Genomic DNA, 15192 nt, shown 5'->3' with positions numbered 1-15192 from the left:
AACACACACACACACTCCATTCAGAGCGCTGTCTGGATGCTGAGCACAAAGCCGATTCAGACAAGTCATGAGTCGTGGATGTTTTATGGGCAGGTGTCACACATTTACAACAAATTCATCTGACCAGAACAAAACAACGTCAAATATTACTTTCATTTCCTAAAAAAGCATTTATTTTCATATTAATTTTTATTTTATTTTGCTTCATTATTTTTAAGGATTTACTAATATTTATAAGACTAACTTGTTGTTGTTGTTGTTATCATTATTATTATTATTAAAGATTTACTTAAATGGATAATAATTGCTTACATGATTTATTTTATTTGTATATCCTGAAATGGGATTTTATTTTATTTTAAGATTTACTTGGTTGTTATTGTTTTTAGTATTTATAAGTTTTGTTCATAGTGATTTATTTTACTTTTTTATGTTTAAAGATTTACATATATTTTTTAAATTACTTATGGATTCATTTAGTTTTTTATCTTTTGTTATACCTCTCTACATAATTTTCAGTTAAACATTTTCAGAAATAAGTGACTACAGGCATGGACTGTGAATGTTGTTTTATGTTTTAAAGTGTATGTATGCATCTTTAAGTGACTCTGTGTGTGTGTCTGTAGGCTGTCTGTCGAACCTGCCGCCGAACGCGAAGAAGATCTGTAACTCGTACGAGGAGCGGCGGAAGCAGGCGACGGCCATCGTTCTGCTGGGAGTGATCGGAGCCGAGTTCGGTGCAGAGATCGAACCTCCCAAACTACCTTCCCGCGCTCGCACCAGCACTCAGGCTCCCGACGGATTCGGTCTGACCACCGGAGGATCCAACTACTCACTGGCCCGACACACCTGTGAGTACACACACACATATGACTACACTCACACACACACACACCTATGACTACACTCACACACACACACCTGTGAGTTCACTCACACACACACGTCTGGTTTGCTATCCTTGTGGGGACTCTCCATAGGTGTAATGATTTTTATACTGTACAAACTGTATGTGCTATTGTCCTACACCAACCCTACACCTAAACCTACCCCTTACAGGAGACTTTGTGCATTTTTAGATTTTCAAAAAAAACACCATTTAGTATGTTTTTTTAAGCCTTTTGAATTACAGGGACATAGGCAGTGTCCTCATAAACCACCTTCAAATTGTAATACCTGTCATACCCATGTGATTATACAAATTTTGTCCCTGTAAACCACAAAAACCAGTATACACACACACACACACCTGTGAGTACACTCACACACACACACACACACGTGAGTACACACACACAGACACACACCTGTGAGCTCACTCACTCACATACACACACACCTGTGAGTTCACTCACTCACATACACACACACCTGTGAGTTCACTCACGCACGCACACACACACACACACACACACACACACATACACACACACATGTGAGTACACAGACACACACCTGTGAGCTCACTCACATACACACACCTGTGAGTACGCACACACACACACACACACACGTGAGTACACACACACAGACACACACCTGTGAGCTCACTCACATACACACACACCTGTGAGTTCACACACTCACGCACACACTTGTGAGTTCACTCACGCACACACACCTAACCCTACCCCTTACAGGGAACTTTCTGCTATTTCAGATTTTCAATACACTCCATTCTGTGTGATTTATAAGTGTTTTGAAAAGTGGGGACATGAGGTAATGTCCTGAAAATTCACCTTTCCTTGTAATACCTGTCATACCTGTCATTATACAAATCTATGTCCTCATTTGTCACAAAAACGCACACACACACTCACACACACACGTTTGTTTTTGTGAATTGTGGGGACATTCCATAGACGTAATTGTTTTTATATTGTACAAACCATATTTTCTATCGCCCTACACCTAAACCCTAAACGGAGATATCGTCTTTTAAAATTATGCACTGTAATTTGATGAGTTCTGGCAAACGCACGTGAGCGTCGAGTCTGAGTCTGAGTAGGAGAAAGCGGGAGAAACGGCTCTTTCCAATATTTTGAATTTAGACTGCAGTACCCATTTCAACTGATAGCTGTCAATATTACATAGTGCACCTTTAATGCTTACAAAAACGGCTCGTAGGGACTACAATGAATTGCGATTCTGTCTTCTAATGATTCTAATGCATTCACAAGTTTGTTCATTGTTCTAAAGCAGCAGTTCTTAATCCTGTTCCTCGCGCTCTGCTCTGCATCTCTCTCTCTCTGATTCAGATCATCAGCTCGTCAGCTCCAACAATGAACTGTGTTCCAGTTATACACTTTATGTGTATAGACAGACAGATATTTTAAAATGCTATGAGAAGCGTTAAACATGGACGCACATGGACGCAGTGCTGTAGTAAAGCTTTAATCAGGATAAAACTGTATATTAAAAGCTAACATAAGCAGTAGCTTTTACAAATAACAGTCAACCACTTATATCAAGTATATTTGTAAGCCATTTCTAATCGACGTAGCCTTTATTATGGTATAGAATATATTTTCTGCCTTATTCTGAGATGATAAGCCACATTAGATCACGAGGAAGTTATTTCAAACACTCGACTGAAGTAAAAACAAGTTATAATGTTCTCTTGTTGAACAGCAGGTTTAGAAAGGCTTATCATTGCGTGTCATTACATGGGAAGATGCTCGGCATGTGTTGCTTTTTCAAATATTCTTTTGCAAACTTTTTTAATTTCAGTTTTTTACTGCTGGTTTTTCATTTTCAGACTTGTCTTTGCAATATTTTTTATTATCTGTAAAAATTTAGTGTGCAGCTGATTTTTATAATGCATTCTGGGAAGTGAACGGTTCAGTGCATTGGAATATTGTCTAACTGCACTTGGTTAGTATGAGTATTATGCTATAGGCACTGTGTGTGTGTGTGTGTGTGTGTGTTTGGAGTGTTTTCTGTCTTCAAGGTCAATTTGATGGTCAAAGCATCTGTGAGACCTTTAGGAGAATCTGAACCCGTGTGTGTGTGTGTTTGAGCTCAAAGTGGACACATGAGTTGTACTTTACCTTTATAAAAAAAACAAAGCTGTTTGCCTGAGGGCAGTGACAAGGTCAGCTAGGAAAACACACACATCAGAAATCTTTCTCACACCCTAGTTTTCAAGCTCTTTTAATTTTAAAGCCCAGGTCTTTGTCTATCTGTCTGTCTGTGTGCATGTGTGTGTACCTGTTTTTCTATTCAGGTGGGGACTTAAACCTGAATACACACAGACTCATGGGGACTCGTGTCACGGTGGGGACCTGATTGATCACACAGATTGAAGTTTTTTGAAAATCTAAAAATGCAGACAGTCTCCTGTAAGGGGTAGGTTTAGGTGTAGGGTTGGTGTAGGGCAATAGCACATACGGTTTGTACAGTATAAAAACCATTATGCCTATGGAGAGTCCTCACAAGGATAGCAAACCAGACTTGAGTGTATGTGTGTGTGTGTGTGTGTGTGATAGACTCTTTCAATTAGTCTGTACCCAGGGGCAGCAGAGAGCTCGTAACGTCCCTCTGTGTTGAGTGTGTGTGTGTGTGTGTGTGTGTGTGTTATTGTGTGTATTGTTTGTAATGTGAATGTCTCGGGGGGGGGTTTGAGGAGCAATTAGACAGTTGCACATTTTAACTACATACTAAGCTGTTTTTTTTTTCACAAACTTCAGATGTTTCTGCAGTTTCGAATGACATGATATCAAGATTCCAGATTTTCAAATAGTATCTCGACCAAATATTGTCCAATCCTAACAAACCATACAAAGCTTATTTATTCAGCTTTCAGATGATGTATAAATCTCAATTTTGAAAAATTGACACTTAAGACTGGTTGTGTGGTCCAGAGTCACATATATATGTATTTGCATTACAGTAATAAGAATTTTGGTTAATTCAGTTAAAATTAGTTTCAAGTAGCTAAAGTTTTTATGGTTTTAGTTTCAGCTAACTATAATAACCCTATATATAATTTATAAATTTATATATTCTAAACTCAGCATATCAAATATCACATATAATACTGGCAATCTTTTTGGTTATTGACCATAATTGCCAGTGAATCAATATCTACCAGTATCTGTTGGTAAATGCAATACAGAATATTGCATATTTTCCAAGCACAGTTTTATAATCATTACTAACAGTATTGCAGTATTGTAAAAGTGAACACGCACATTGTATAGTAAGCGAGAAGCGAGCTCAGCTGCAGTGACAGGAAGTGATGTCACAGTAATGCTGTGTGTGTGTGTGTGTGTGTGTGTTGCTGTAAATCCAGTGTGCTGAAGGCATTCCCTGTTTAGACGCCCTTTGTTTCTCTCTCTCCATCTCTATCTTCCGCCTCTCTATCCAGCTCAACTCCATTGATTTTAACTTCACTTTCGATTTGACCACAGCAGAGGCCAGAGACAGATAGACAGACAGACATATAGATAGGCGGATAGAGATAGAGAGATACACAGATGGATGGACAGACGGACAGATGAACAGATGGACACACAGACAGATGGACAGAAAGAAAGACACACAGACAGACAGATAGACCGAAATAGAAAGACATATAGACAGACACAGACAGATGGACAGACGGACAGACAAATAGACAAACATGGACAGGCAGACGGAGACACTGACAGGCAGATAGCAAAGAGACGGATACAGACGGATGGACAGACAGACACACAGAGACAGAGAGAGAGACAGGAGGGCAGAGGGTCCTGCAGTAATAAGGCCATTGGAAATGAACATCATATATGACTGTGCAAGTCATTCTATATCGCTGTGTGTGAGAGAGACAGTTTCCAGTAAAACGCTTGTGGGTGTTCGAGCTAATGGTTTAAAGCCCCTCTCTCTCGCTCTCTCTCTCTCTCTCTCTCTCGTCACTCTCTAATTAGCTTCCTGTGGCCCATCCTCTAATGTGGCATGTTTATTGCTTTAACTAACCACTCATTAGCCCGGCTGATGTTTTGTCAATATTAATTCATCCATTTAAACCAAGTCAAGTCTTAAACAAAGATGTCCGCTCTGAAAAATGGACTCGACCCATTCGGCCTGCCCGAGAAACGGGACAATAAATTTGCAGGTGATATGCCTGTCGTCTTCCTGCCCAGACAGGAAGTGAGGTGTAGTTTGATGTCTCTGTATGTCTGCGTCCAGCTGGTGCATTGCAGCTCATTCTGACCAAGTGCCGCCCGTTTAGACAGGACGTGTAAATAGACGTTTAAGGGCAGGTTCAGCTAATTAAAAAAATTAGAGTGAAATGTCTGTAAATTATTCATTAAGTCATCCTTGCAAAAATGATCGAATGTGGTAATTTACTTAATGATGGTTTTATGAATAAATTACACAGATTCATTCTGCTCAGATTTTATAAATTCACATTACCATAATCTTCAGTTATTTTGTAGTTATTCTTAGTGGTAGTTATTCTCATTTTCATTACAGGCTCATTACTGTAATTGTGCTGTTTTATTATATTACAGTGCTAATATTGCTGTAATATGTGACCCTGGACCACAAAACCAGTCTTAAGGGTCAATTTTACAAAATTGAGATTTATACATCATCTGAAAGCTGAATAGATAAGCTTTCCATTGATGTATGGTTTGTTAGGATAGAACAATATATGGTCGGGATACAACTATTTGAAAATCTGGAATCTGAGGGTGCAAAAAAATCTAAATATTGAGAAAATCGCCTTTAAAGTTGGCCAAATGAAGTTATTATATATTTACAGTAGTAAATTTACACAATATCTTCATGGAAGATGATCTTTACTTAATATTCTAATGATTTTTGGCATAAAAGAAAAATCAATCATTTTGACCCATACAATGTATTTTTGGCTATTGCTATAAATATACCCCAGCGACTTAAGACTGGTTTTGTGGTCCAGGGTCACATATAATGATTTTATTAAATTTAAATAAGCATAAATTAAACCTAAATAAACTTGGTACATCTATCATGATAAATAAATGCTGATCCCAAATATAAATATAATTTTTACTTGTTTCAGTTTAATTTCTTTTTTAATTAGAATTAAGGAAAAAAATAATAATTTTGTGAGTGCCATTAAAAAATTACAGTGCAAATATTGCTGTAATGCAATGATTTTATTATATTTAAATGAGCTTTAATTTGAATCAATACAATAGTCACTTTGCAATTTAATTAATATTTTTACAATTTTACATATATAAATATTATATGTATATAGTGCTGTCAAAATTAGTGTGTTAACGCAGGCAATTAATTTTTTCAGTTTAACGTATTAAAAATATTTAACGCCATTAACGCAGTGGTGGGGCTAGGATTGGCCACTTCACTCACAACTGCACAACAGAAGTGCATTTATTTAGTTGCATAACATCTTTACAATCACATCAAATGGGAGACGTTTCAGATGCGCACTCCACTTCACCTCAGCACCAGGTGCGAGTCAAACGAGCACGGAAACGGTACTGTGCTCACAGCACGTACTTTTTGATCGCATGCACAAAAGCGCGATATAAGCTACGTGCATGCAATGTTGTGGTCAGTTAAGTCGTGAAGTTACCAAAAAGGCGATTAAAGCTGCCTTAAAGGGGTCATCGCATGCAAAATTCACTTTACATGTTGTTTGAACATAAATGTGTGTTGGAAGTGTGTGTACACATCCACCCTATAATGATAAAAATCCACCCAGTGTTTTTTTTTTTTAAATCCCTATTTTAAATTCTCAAATCAGGCTGTTCTGAGATTCCTGTCAGAATGATGTAGTTCTGCGCAGGCCGCTCTCACGATAGTTGATTGACAAGCCCGTCTTACCTTAGACCCGCCCTGAATGAGCTGAGAGCTGTCCGCCATTGAGTCGACTCCGGTGCAGGGGAAGACAAGATGTCTCCGATTAAGCGATTGAGGCGTTCTGTTGTTGGATGTAAAAATGAACATAGCAGTCATCATTTACTCCCGACTCCCACTGATCCCTGATCTGCCTAAATGCGTCTATGTTCACGCGAATCATTTGTGATCCAGCTTCATCTACAGAAGAAGTGAGTATTAGGGTTTTTGTGAATCTTTGCAAATTGCCTTTCCTAATAATGTGCTAGTTAGAAAGTTCCATGGCTAAAGTAAACAGTCTCATGAGAACAGCTCGTCACCCCACAGAAGAGGGGGGCAGAGTCAGCAGACCTCATTAGCATTTAAAGGAACATGCAATGAAACGGGTTGCTGTGAAAAGAGCTGTTTTTGACAGGGTAAAAAGGGTGTCGTTTTGCACTACCATTGAGAAATTTAAACAAAGTATGTTATAGACTTTTCATTAAGACCCTAAAGAATCATATCAACTTGTAGAAAATGGGCATTCAATGACCCCCTGTGCGTGCATGTAATATATATGAGTCACATTTAAGAACATGTCTCTGAAATGGTTTTCAAAACTGTCCTGGAGCAGTCCAGCACTCAGTCTTTAGAATTTAATTTAGAATTTAGAATTTTTAATTTAGTTAATTTAGAATTTAGTGTTTAATAACTTTATTCAATTTCTTTATATTTCCTGAAGGGCACAGGTATACTAAATATTACATTTATTATAATGGGTTTATGTGAAGATTGTTTTAAGTTAAATTAAAAGTTTTTTTTCTAAGTCTAATAAATGTTGAAATAAATAGCTCTCAATTATACTGTAATGTTGAATGGCTAGAGTCAATAGTTAAATATTAGGGTTAAAACAATTTTATAGAGACAGTAGTATTTTTTTATCGGTGATACTGGCCTTCAGTCATACAAAATAATGGCATTAAACAAATATTAAAAATGCATGGTCTTTACTTTGTTTATATGTTAATTTGAAGATTGAATGTGAAATTATTGCAATATAAAATTAGCCTATATTTAAAAACTTAGGTGGGATTAATTGCGATTAATCGCAATTAATTTAAGAAAAATGTGATTAATTAGTTAATATATATGCACTACAGCAATATGAATATTTTTTAATATTTTTTTAATTAGAATTAAACGGAAAATATTTAATTTAAAACAATGCAAAATGGTCAATTTAATAAATAATTTATTTATATATATATATATATATATATATATATATATATATATATATATATATATATATATATATATATATATATATATATATATATATATATATATATATATATATTACAGCATAAATAATTATATATTACAAAGGTTTTATTCAGCTTAAATAAATGTAAATTACACTCAGTACAGCAGTGTTAATTTGTATTTATTATATTAATATACAATCATATTACATTAATTAGAGTAATTTATTTAATACATTTTTTAATTATAATTAGGAAATGTTTAATTTTGTGAAAATATCACAATGCAAAAATTATAATATGTAATAAAAAACTTAATTTTTCACTAATTTTTTTAACTAAAATTATTATTTATTTATTTTTTTTTCATTTTTTGTTAAATATAACCTGAACATGTTCTTGATAGGTTTCCTGAGCTTAATTAGTTGAATGCGTTAGCAGTCATTATTTTAATCAAGTAATCCCAATAAAGCTCGTCAGGAGATTTAATGCTCTGAGTTTATTCAGAGACTTTAAGAGCAGCTCTTCAGTCGAGTGTTTAAGGTTAAAGTTTCTCGTCTCTCACTTCCACGCCGATGGTTTTGTGCCGCGGTGTTTGGAATCAAAGGCCGGATTAGAGTACAAACCGCACTGCTCTTAAACCTCAGCGCTGCGCTCCGGAACAAAGCAGCGAATCCCGGAGTGCTGGAGGACGCACTGTGCTTCACGGCACAGGAGTTTGATACGTCTGAAACGACAGGCGAGACGTGTCCGGTCACACGGAGACAGCCGGAGTTCAGATCAGTGCTGACCAACACAAACACACACACACCTCTCTCTCACTGCAAACTGACCTTTACAGACCCTTAGAGCAGTTATTGGTCCTACAGAAACACTGGGGTGACTTGGTTTTCGGCTCCACTGTCATCAAAAACAGAAATGGCAAAGATTCTAGAAGCTTCTAGAAGTAAAGAAATGTATACTTTTATTCAGCAAGGAAGTATTAAATTGATCAAAAGTTATATTAAAGACATTTATAATGTTACAATGATTGCTATTTCAAATAAATTCAGTTTTTTTTTACTTTCTATTCATAGATGCAAACTCCTCACCTTTCAGTGACGACTCACTTATTTGAGATCAAAATAGGTCACCTGTGAGATTTGCTTAGATTCAATGAGAAAGTTTTTTTTATGAAGGGGGGAAGGGGGGGGGGGGGGGGTAAATAATAACTGGTAAGTTTTAGTAAGTTTTGTATAGTATTTTCTTTACTCTTTACTTCAAAAACTATGTCTAAAAAGGGTCATATTTTATGTATTTGAGGTTTGAGATGTGGGAACGGTGAAGAGAGAGAGAGCAAACATTTTGCATCTAAAAAAAACCTTAAACTACAAATGAGCATGTAAAGCGAATATCAAAAATAAAAATTCCGTGTGGAGCATGCCCCCGAACCGCGTAATGTTCTCACCTTTTTTCTCCCTTTACCTGCTGTTTGAATAATAAAATGTATCACGTTTTTTTTAAGGTTTTCATCTGATATATATATATATATATATATATTACATTTTATTTCAACTTTAGTTATTTAGTTATTTATTGATACACATAAAAGTGAAAATCCAGCACACATCTGAACACACTTGCACTCACACACACTCTCTCTCTCACACACACACACACTCTCTCACACACGCAGACGGCTGAAGTCAGTTTCTGCTGAAAGCTTCGGCTGGAATCCGTCTGCATCAATTAGCTCACCTCATTGTTCTCTGTTGCCGCGGTAATTACCCGGCGACCTGTTGCCGTGGCCACAAGCTCGTGAGCAGACACAGATAAATCCAGACGATCATTGTGTGTGTGATTATTAAGCAGCTGATCTATAACAAACAACATAAACATTGATCAGATCAGCTGATGTGCCACAGATTTAGTCTGTGTGTTTGTGTGTGTGTGTGTCGGGTCACATGTGCTGACCTCTCCCCCCTCACCCTCCCACACATATTGACCGTTGCCATGGAGACAGCATGTGCGGCTGTTGTGCGCTAATAGATGCCTGCAGCGGAGTGAAGGAGCCCCTCGTTAGAGCTCCGCTGACGGACAGACACATTCAGACACACACTGACCGCTTTTGGGTTTGTGTTCAACACCATGTGACCTCAATTCACTGACTTCTGTTGAAAAGGGAGCATTTTTAAGGTTTTCTGCTAAACTTAAACTTGGTTTGCCTAATGAGTTTTATTTTGACCTAGAAATAGTGGCAAATTGGAAGGATTTCTTATTTTTACACCATACTATTTATATATTTTTTGTGCAAAAATATTTAACATTTATCTTAAGGTTTTCTTAAGGTTTGGCTTGTCAATTCCAGATCCCAGCACCTAAATGAAAAATATGTATTTTTCCACATTTGCTTTTAGATATATTATAATATAATATATCTAAATATTATAATATATATATATATATATATATATATATATATATATATATATATATATATATATATATATATATATATATATATATATATATATATATATAAAATGTTTTTTTCATTTGTTTTTTACATATTTATTCATTTTAAAAATGTATTTTATTTAAATTGTTTTAATATTTGCTTTCTTTATTTTTATTTACTTAACTTACTGATTTCCTTGTTAGATTTGTTCTTTGTACACCATTCTGTGTACAAAAGTAAGAAAAAAGCTTAACTTTTACTTTTGATTATTTTTGAGTTAGATTTAGATTTTGACCCTCAGATTTCTAGCGTGTTCAGATGCATGTGACATTATGTTGATGTGTGTAGTGACTGATGCTTTATTAGCTGAGCATCAATACTTCCACCTACAGACCTGCAGACGGTCCTGATAACGACTCTGGTCAATATGGATATTAATAACCGTCCGTTTCTCTGTCTCTCAGGTAAAGCCCTGACGTTCCTCCTCCTCCAGCCGCCCAGCCCCAAGCTGCCAGCCCACAGCACCATCCGGCGCACAGCCATCGATCTTATCGGCCGCGGCTTCACGGTGTGGGAACCGTATATGGACGTGTCGGCCGTTCTCATGGGTCTGCTGGAGCTCTGCGCCGACGCCGAGAAGCAGCTGTCCAAGTGAGACGCACACTTTTTTACTGTACAACACAGAATCACAGGGAATTTGGCATATTTTAGGTGAATAAATCAAAAGTGAACTTTATCCCCAGAGAGATCCAACAGTACATTACCGTCAGAAACTCAGATCTTCAGATCTACCGTCAGATCTTCAGTACAACCCACCAAAATAAAAGTTTGGTTTAACTTGAAGAAATTATGACATTAAGAAATATATTTGTATTGTACAGTACTGCTCAGTGTGATAATAATAATGAGAAAATTAAAACTTTATTCTTTAAAGAATATTACATTTTTTTCTTCCATATTTTAATAGTAAATCTCTGTTGTGCAGCACTTTGTTTGCCTTCATTTAATAACCATCGTAAGATGGAATCCAGTAAAAAAACACACAAAAAACACGGACATGCCTTTTGAGTGTTAGAATTTAATTTAGCCATAAAACGGAAACCATAAAATATAAAAACGAAAACAAAAATGGAATCTAGAAAAATGAAAGCAGAAAACTTGGAATTTGGGGGGAAAAAATACATACATTTTATTGGACCCTAAATATATGTATGCATTAACAAATTGTTATTAAATTGTGTATGCTTTATTATTTAAAATTATTAGACATGCTTTTTGATTACTAAAGTTTGCTTAATCATTAAAATGGAATCCAGAAAAATTATAACAAAAAACCTGGAATTTTTGAAAAAATAAAATGTATTTCATAGGGCCTTAAATATAAAATTTGTGTTACATTTTAGAGCAGTCGCGATTCGTCGATTTTATTTGACTATTCGATTTTTAAAAATCCTCGACTTCATTTTACTCGCGTCAAGTAACCGGCAAAATACCGGAAGTGGTGCATTTCACGGACGAGAATCCATAAAACACATTATTAGACTGTTTTCCCAGGCTGCGTGATATATTAAACCCATTTAAAAATAATAATTAAGCATAATTGTGAATTCACAAACGCTACGATTTAATTAAGAAATTATAGGCGATGCAGTTCTAATACAGTATATGCACTTTAATTATTTACATGCGTGTAGGTTACGTACGTGCGTCACACAGCGGCTCCGTTCACAGTAGTTCCACAGAAACTTATCATTTACATGTGTGGAACGACTCAAACTCCATCTCTGCATGTTGTTGTGAGTTTGGGTTTATTATAACGTTCATCTGGGTACGCAACATGCGCCATTTCATCAGATTCGTAAGGTAAATCATTTATAAATCTATGCAAACACAGGTTTCAAAATAAAAGCTCAAACCCTCACTTTGAGTTTACAGGTTTTGATGTCCACATATGCATTTAATTACAGCGGCTATAGCATTTCTGTCCTAAAGAAATGGCCAAATATTAAAGATTAAGTGGACATTTGAATTAAATGGTGCTTGGTCAATATTAAACAAGGATTAGATCGCACAGTAATGCGTAAAAACAATCGTCAGGCCGTTGGCACCCCCTGCAGGCCTTTGTTGTAATGCGTAATGTACATTAGCTCTATTGTTTATAATACATTATGTATTTTAACAGTTTGATTTCTTATGATCCATATGATTTCTTGCTTTTGATACTTTATTTGAACTAATTAATATTGCATCATTGCTATTAAATATATATTTTAAGTAATTTTAAAGGCTATTGTTCACTTACATCTATTTTTATTACCACAAAAAAAAATTATTATAATTATAGGGTCCTATGAAATCCGTTTTGTTTCCAAATTCAGTTTTTTTCCATTTTCATTTTTCTATACTCTGTTTTAATGGTTAAATAAAATTGTATTAATCAAAAAGCCTGTCTAATTAATTGAGTTTTACAGTTTTATCTTTACCAAATTCTGTTTTCCATTATTTTCTGGATTCCATTTTAATGGTTCCATTCAATTTTAATAATCAAAAGCACCTCTAATTAATTGATTTTATTTAAAAAATATTATCGATAAATTAGTCGATAGATTAATCGAAATAAAAATAGTCGTTAGTGGCAGCCCTACATTCTTTTCTAAATTGTTGTTAAATTGTTTAAGTTTCATGATTTCAATTAATTAGACGTGTTTGTTTATTTATTTAAATTTAATTTAACCATTAAAACTGAATCCGGGAAAATTTAATGAAATGGAAGTAAATAAATGATTTTTTTTTTCTAAATAAATAAATAAATAGTTGTTAAATGGTGTAAGTTTTATGATGTCAGTTAATTAGACATGATTTTTGATTAATACGATTTTATTTAATCATTAAAATGGAATTCAGAAAAACAAACCTTAGCGCTGTTATAAATTCACTGTAAACCACAGCTTCACGGGGATTATTGCTTTTATAAAACGGTTATTCCATATAAGAAGTAAGGTTTCACAAAATAAAACGGAGCAAATAAAGTGTAATGATATTAATAAAAACAGTAGTTCCTCAGAAACAGTTGTGGTTCCAACAAAGTGGTTGCCGAGCAACACACAGATGTAAACAAAGGTGTATGTTTGTAGAGTAATTTACAAGAGCTTCAAACTTGGCTCAACCAATCAGAATCAAGGACCGGAACTATCCGTTTTATAATAGAAAAAAACCCTAAAATGGATATCATGAGACCCTAGGTTAGTCCGCAGGGGTTGTGAAACGCTCTCCATAAGCAGCATTGGTTAGTTGTTCAGAGACTCAACAGTCCTGCATCAGTTCTGAAGTGCTTCACAGCTGCTGCGACGCTTTCTCCAGATTCTCCTCATCGCGCCGGCGTTTCCCCTGACAGATGAGAGGCAGGCTGTAATGCAATTGGAGCCCATTAATATGATGTAATGATGTCTCGTCCTCAGGATGGTGGAGACCTCCAACCGTAAGAGGAAACCCATTCGTCTGGGCCTTCACCTCCGCGCCCAAACGCCCGCAAACCAGCTTACCGTCCAGCCTGACCCGCTCATTAAGACGAAACCCGAGCCCAAAAAAATTTATTATGAGTACAAATATGTCTGCGTGGAGCACGCGCTAATGCCGTTAGAGCCAAATGGCGCTCATTTTTCAGCCGTGATTACGTGCAGCGTATATGTGAGTCTTGAGTGGAACGATGATGATGATGATGAAGATGATGTTTCTTCTTTGACCTCCAGACTGAAGCAGGGCAACGTTATCTGCTTTTGAAAAGGCAAATCTGTTTAGCGACACATAGCTTGAGAGAGAGACAGGAAGTGATGCGCGGGACGAGCGATGCTTCCTCTCTTTCCGTTTAGCAGCTTCAGTCACTGATCATTCGAAGACAAGAAATATAGTCTGCTGGCTAAATTAATTATTATATAACATTAAATTAACTTAACATGAAGTGTAGCTAGTTTTAAACATATCAAAATATTATATATTGTATATAATATTATTAAATGTCCGTGTGTGTGTGTGTGTATATGGGTAGTTGACTTTTCAATGTGTCCTATGGTGTGACAGAAAAAACTAAAAAAAACAAAAAACCTCTAACATTGAAGATAAACCTCTCATGCTATTTGTAGTTTTTTTTGTTTTTTCTACATTTTTGCTATGTCACGCCATAGGACATTTTATTTATTTATTTTATTTATTATTTTTTATTTGTCAACTACTCATATATTATATTATATGTTTTTCTTTTCTTTACCAAAAATAAAGTTTATTTGTTAATTAATCTGGTCCACTACTAGCATGATGGAAAAATTAATTAAATATTCCTTTTGCACAGAAAAAAGAAATACAATTTTTAGCTTAATTTATGGAAAATATACAAAATAAATTATTATTTAATATTAAATTAAATAAAAGATAATTAAATATTTATTATCACATTATTAAAAGAAATATGATGTGTATACATATATTTAAATATATTATGATAAATGTATTTTATGTATTTATTTAAATCAGGATTTAGCTATCTCTTTGGACTTTCTACAGCATCAAGAGAAGATACATAAATACTCTTGATCTTTTATTTTCAATGTTTTATATAAAGAATGTATATATATATATATATATATATATATATATATATATATATATATATATATATAT

At 35.1% G+C, this 15192-nt stretch overlaps 1 protein-coding gene across 1 annotated transcript in view; it reads left to right on the top strand.

Moving 5' to 3' along the window:
- The window catches only part of LOC131528732 (WD repeat-containing protein 7), a 124867-nt gene that overhangs the window by 90354 nt on the left and 19321 nt on the right, over positions 1-15192 (top strand). The window contains 2 exon segments of the mRNA XM_058758059.1: positions 627-851; positions 10983-11169. Of these exon segments, the coding sequence (XP_058614042.1) occupies positions 627-851; positions 10983-11169 (412 nt within the window).

This window comes from Onychostoma macrolepis, chromosome 21, assembly GCF_012432095.1.
Source record: "Onychostoma macrolepis isolate SWU-2019 chromosome 21, ASM1243209v1, whole genome shotgun sequence".
Taxonomy (NCBI): domain Eukaryota; kingdom Metazoa; phylum Chordata; class Actinopteri; order Cypriniformes; family Cyprinidae; genus Onychostoma; species Onychostoma macrolepis.
Note: the sequence above shows the minus strand (reverse complement) of the source record. Positions and strands in the feature narration are given on the sequence as shown.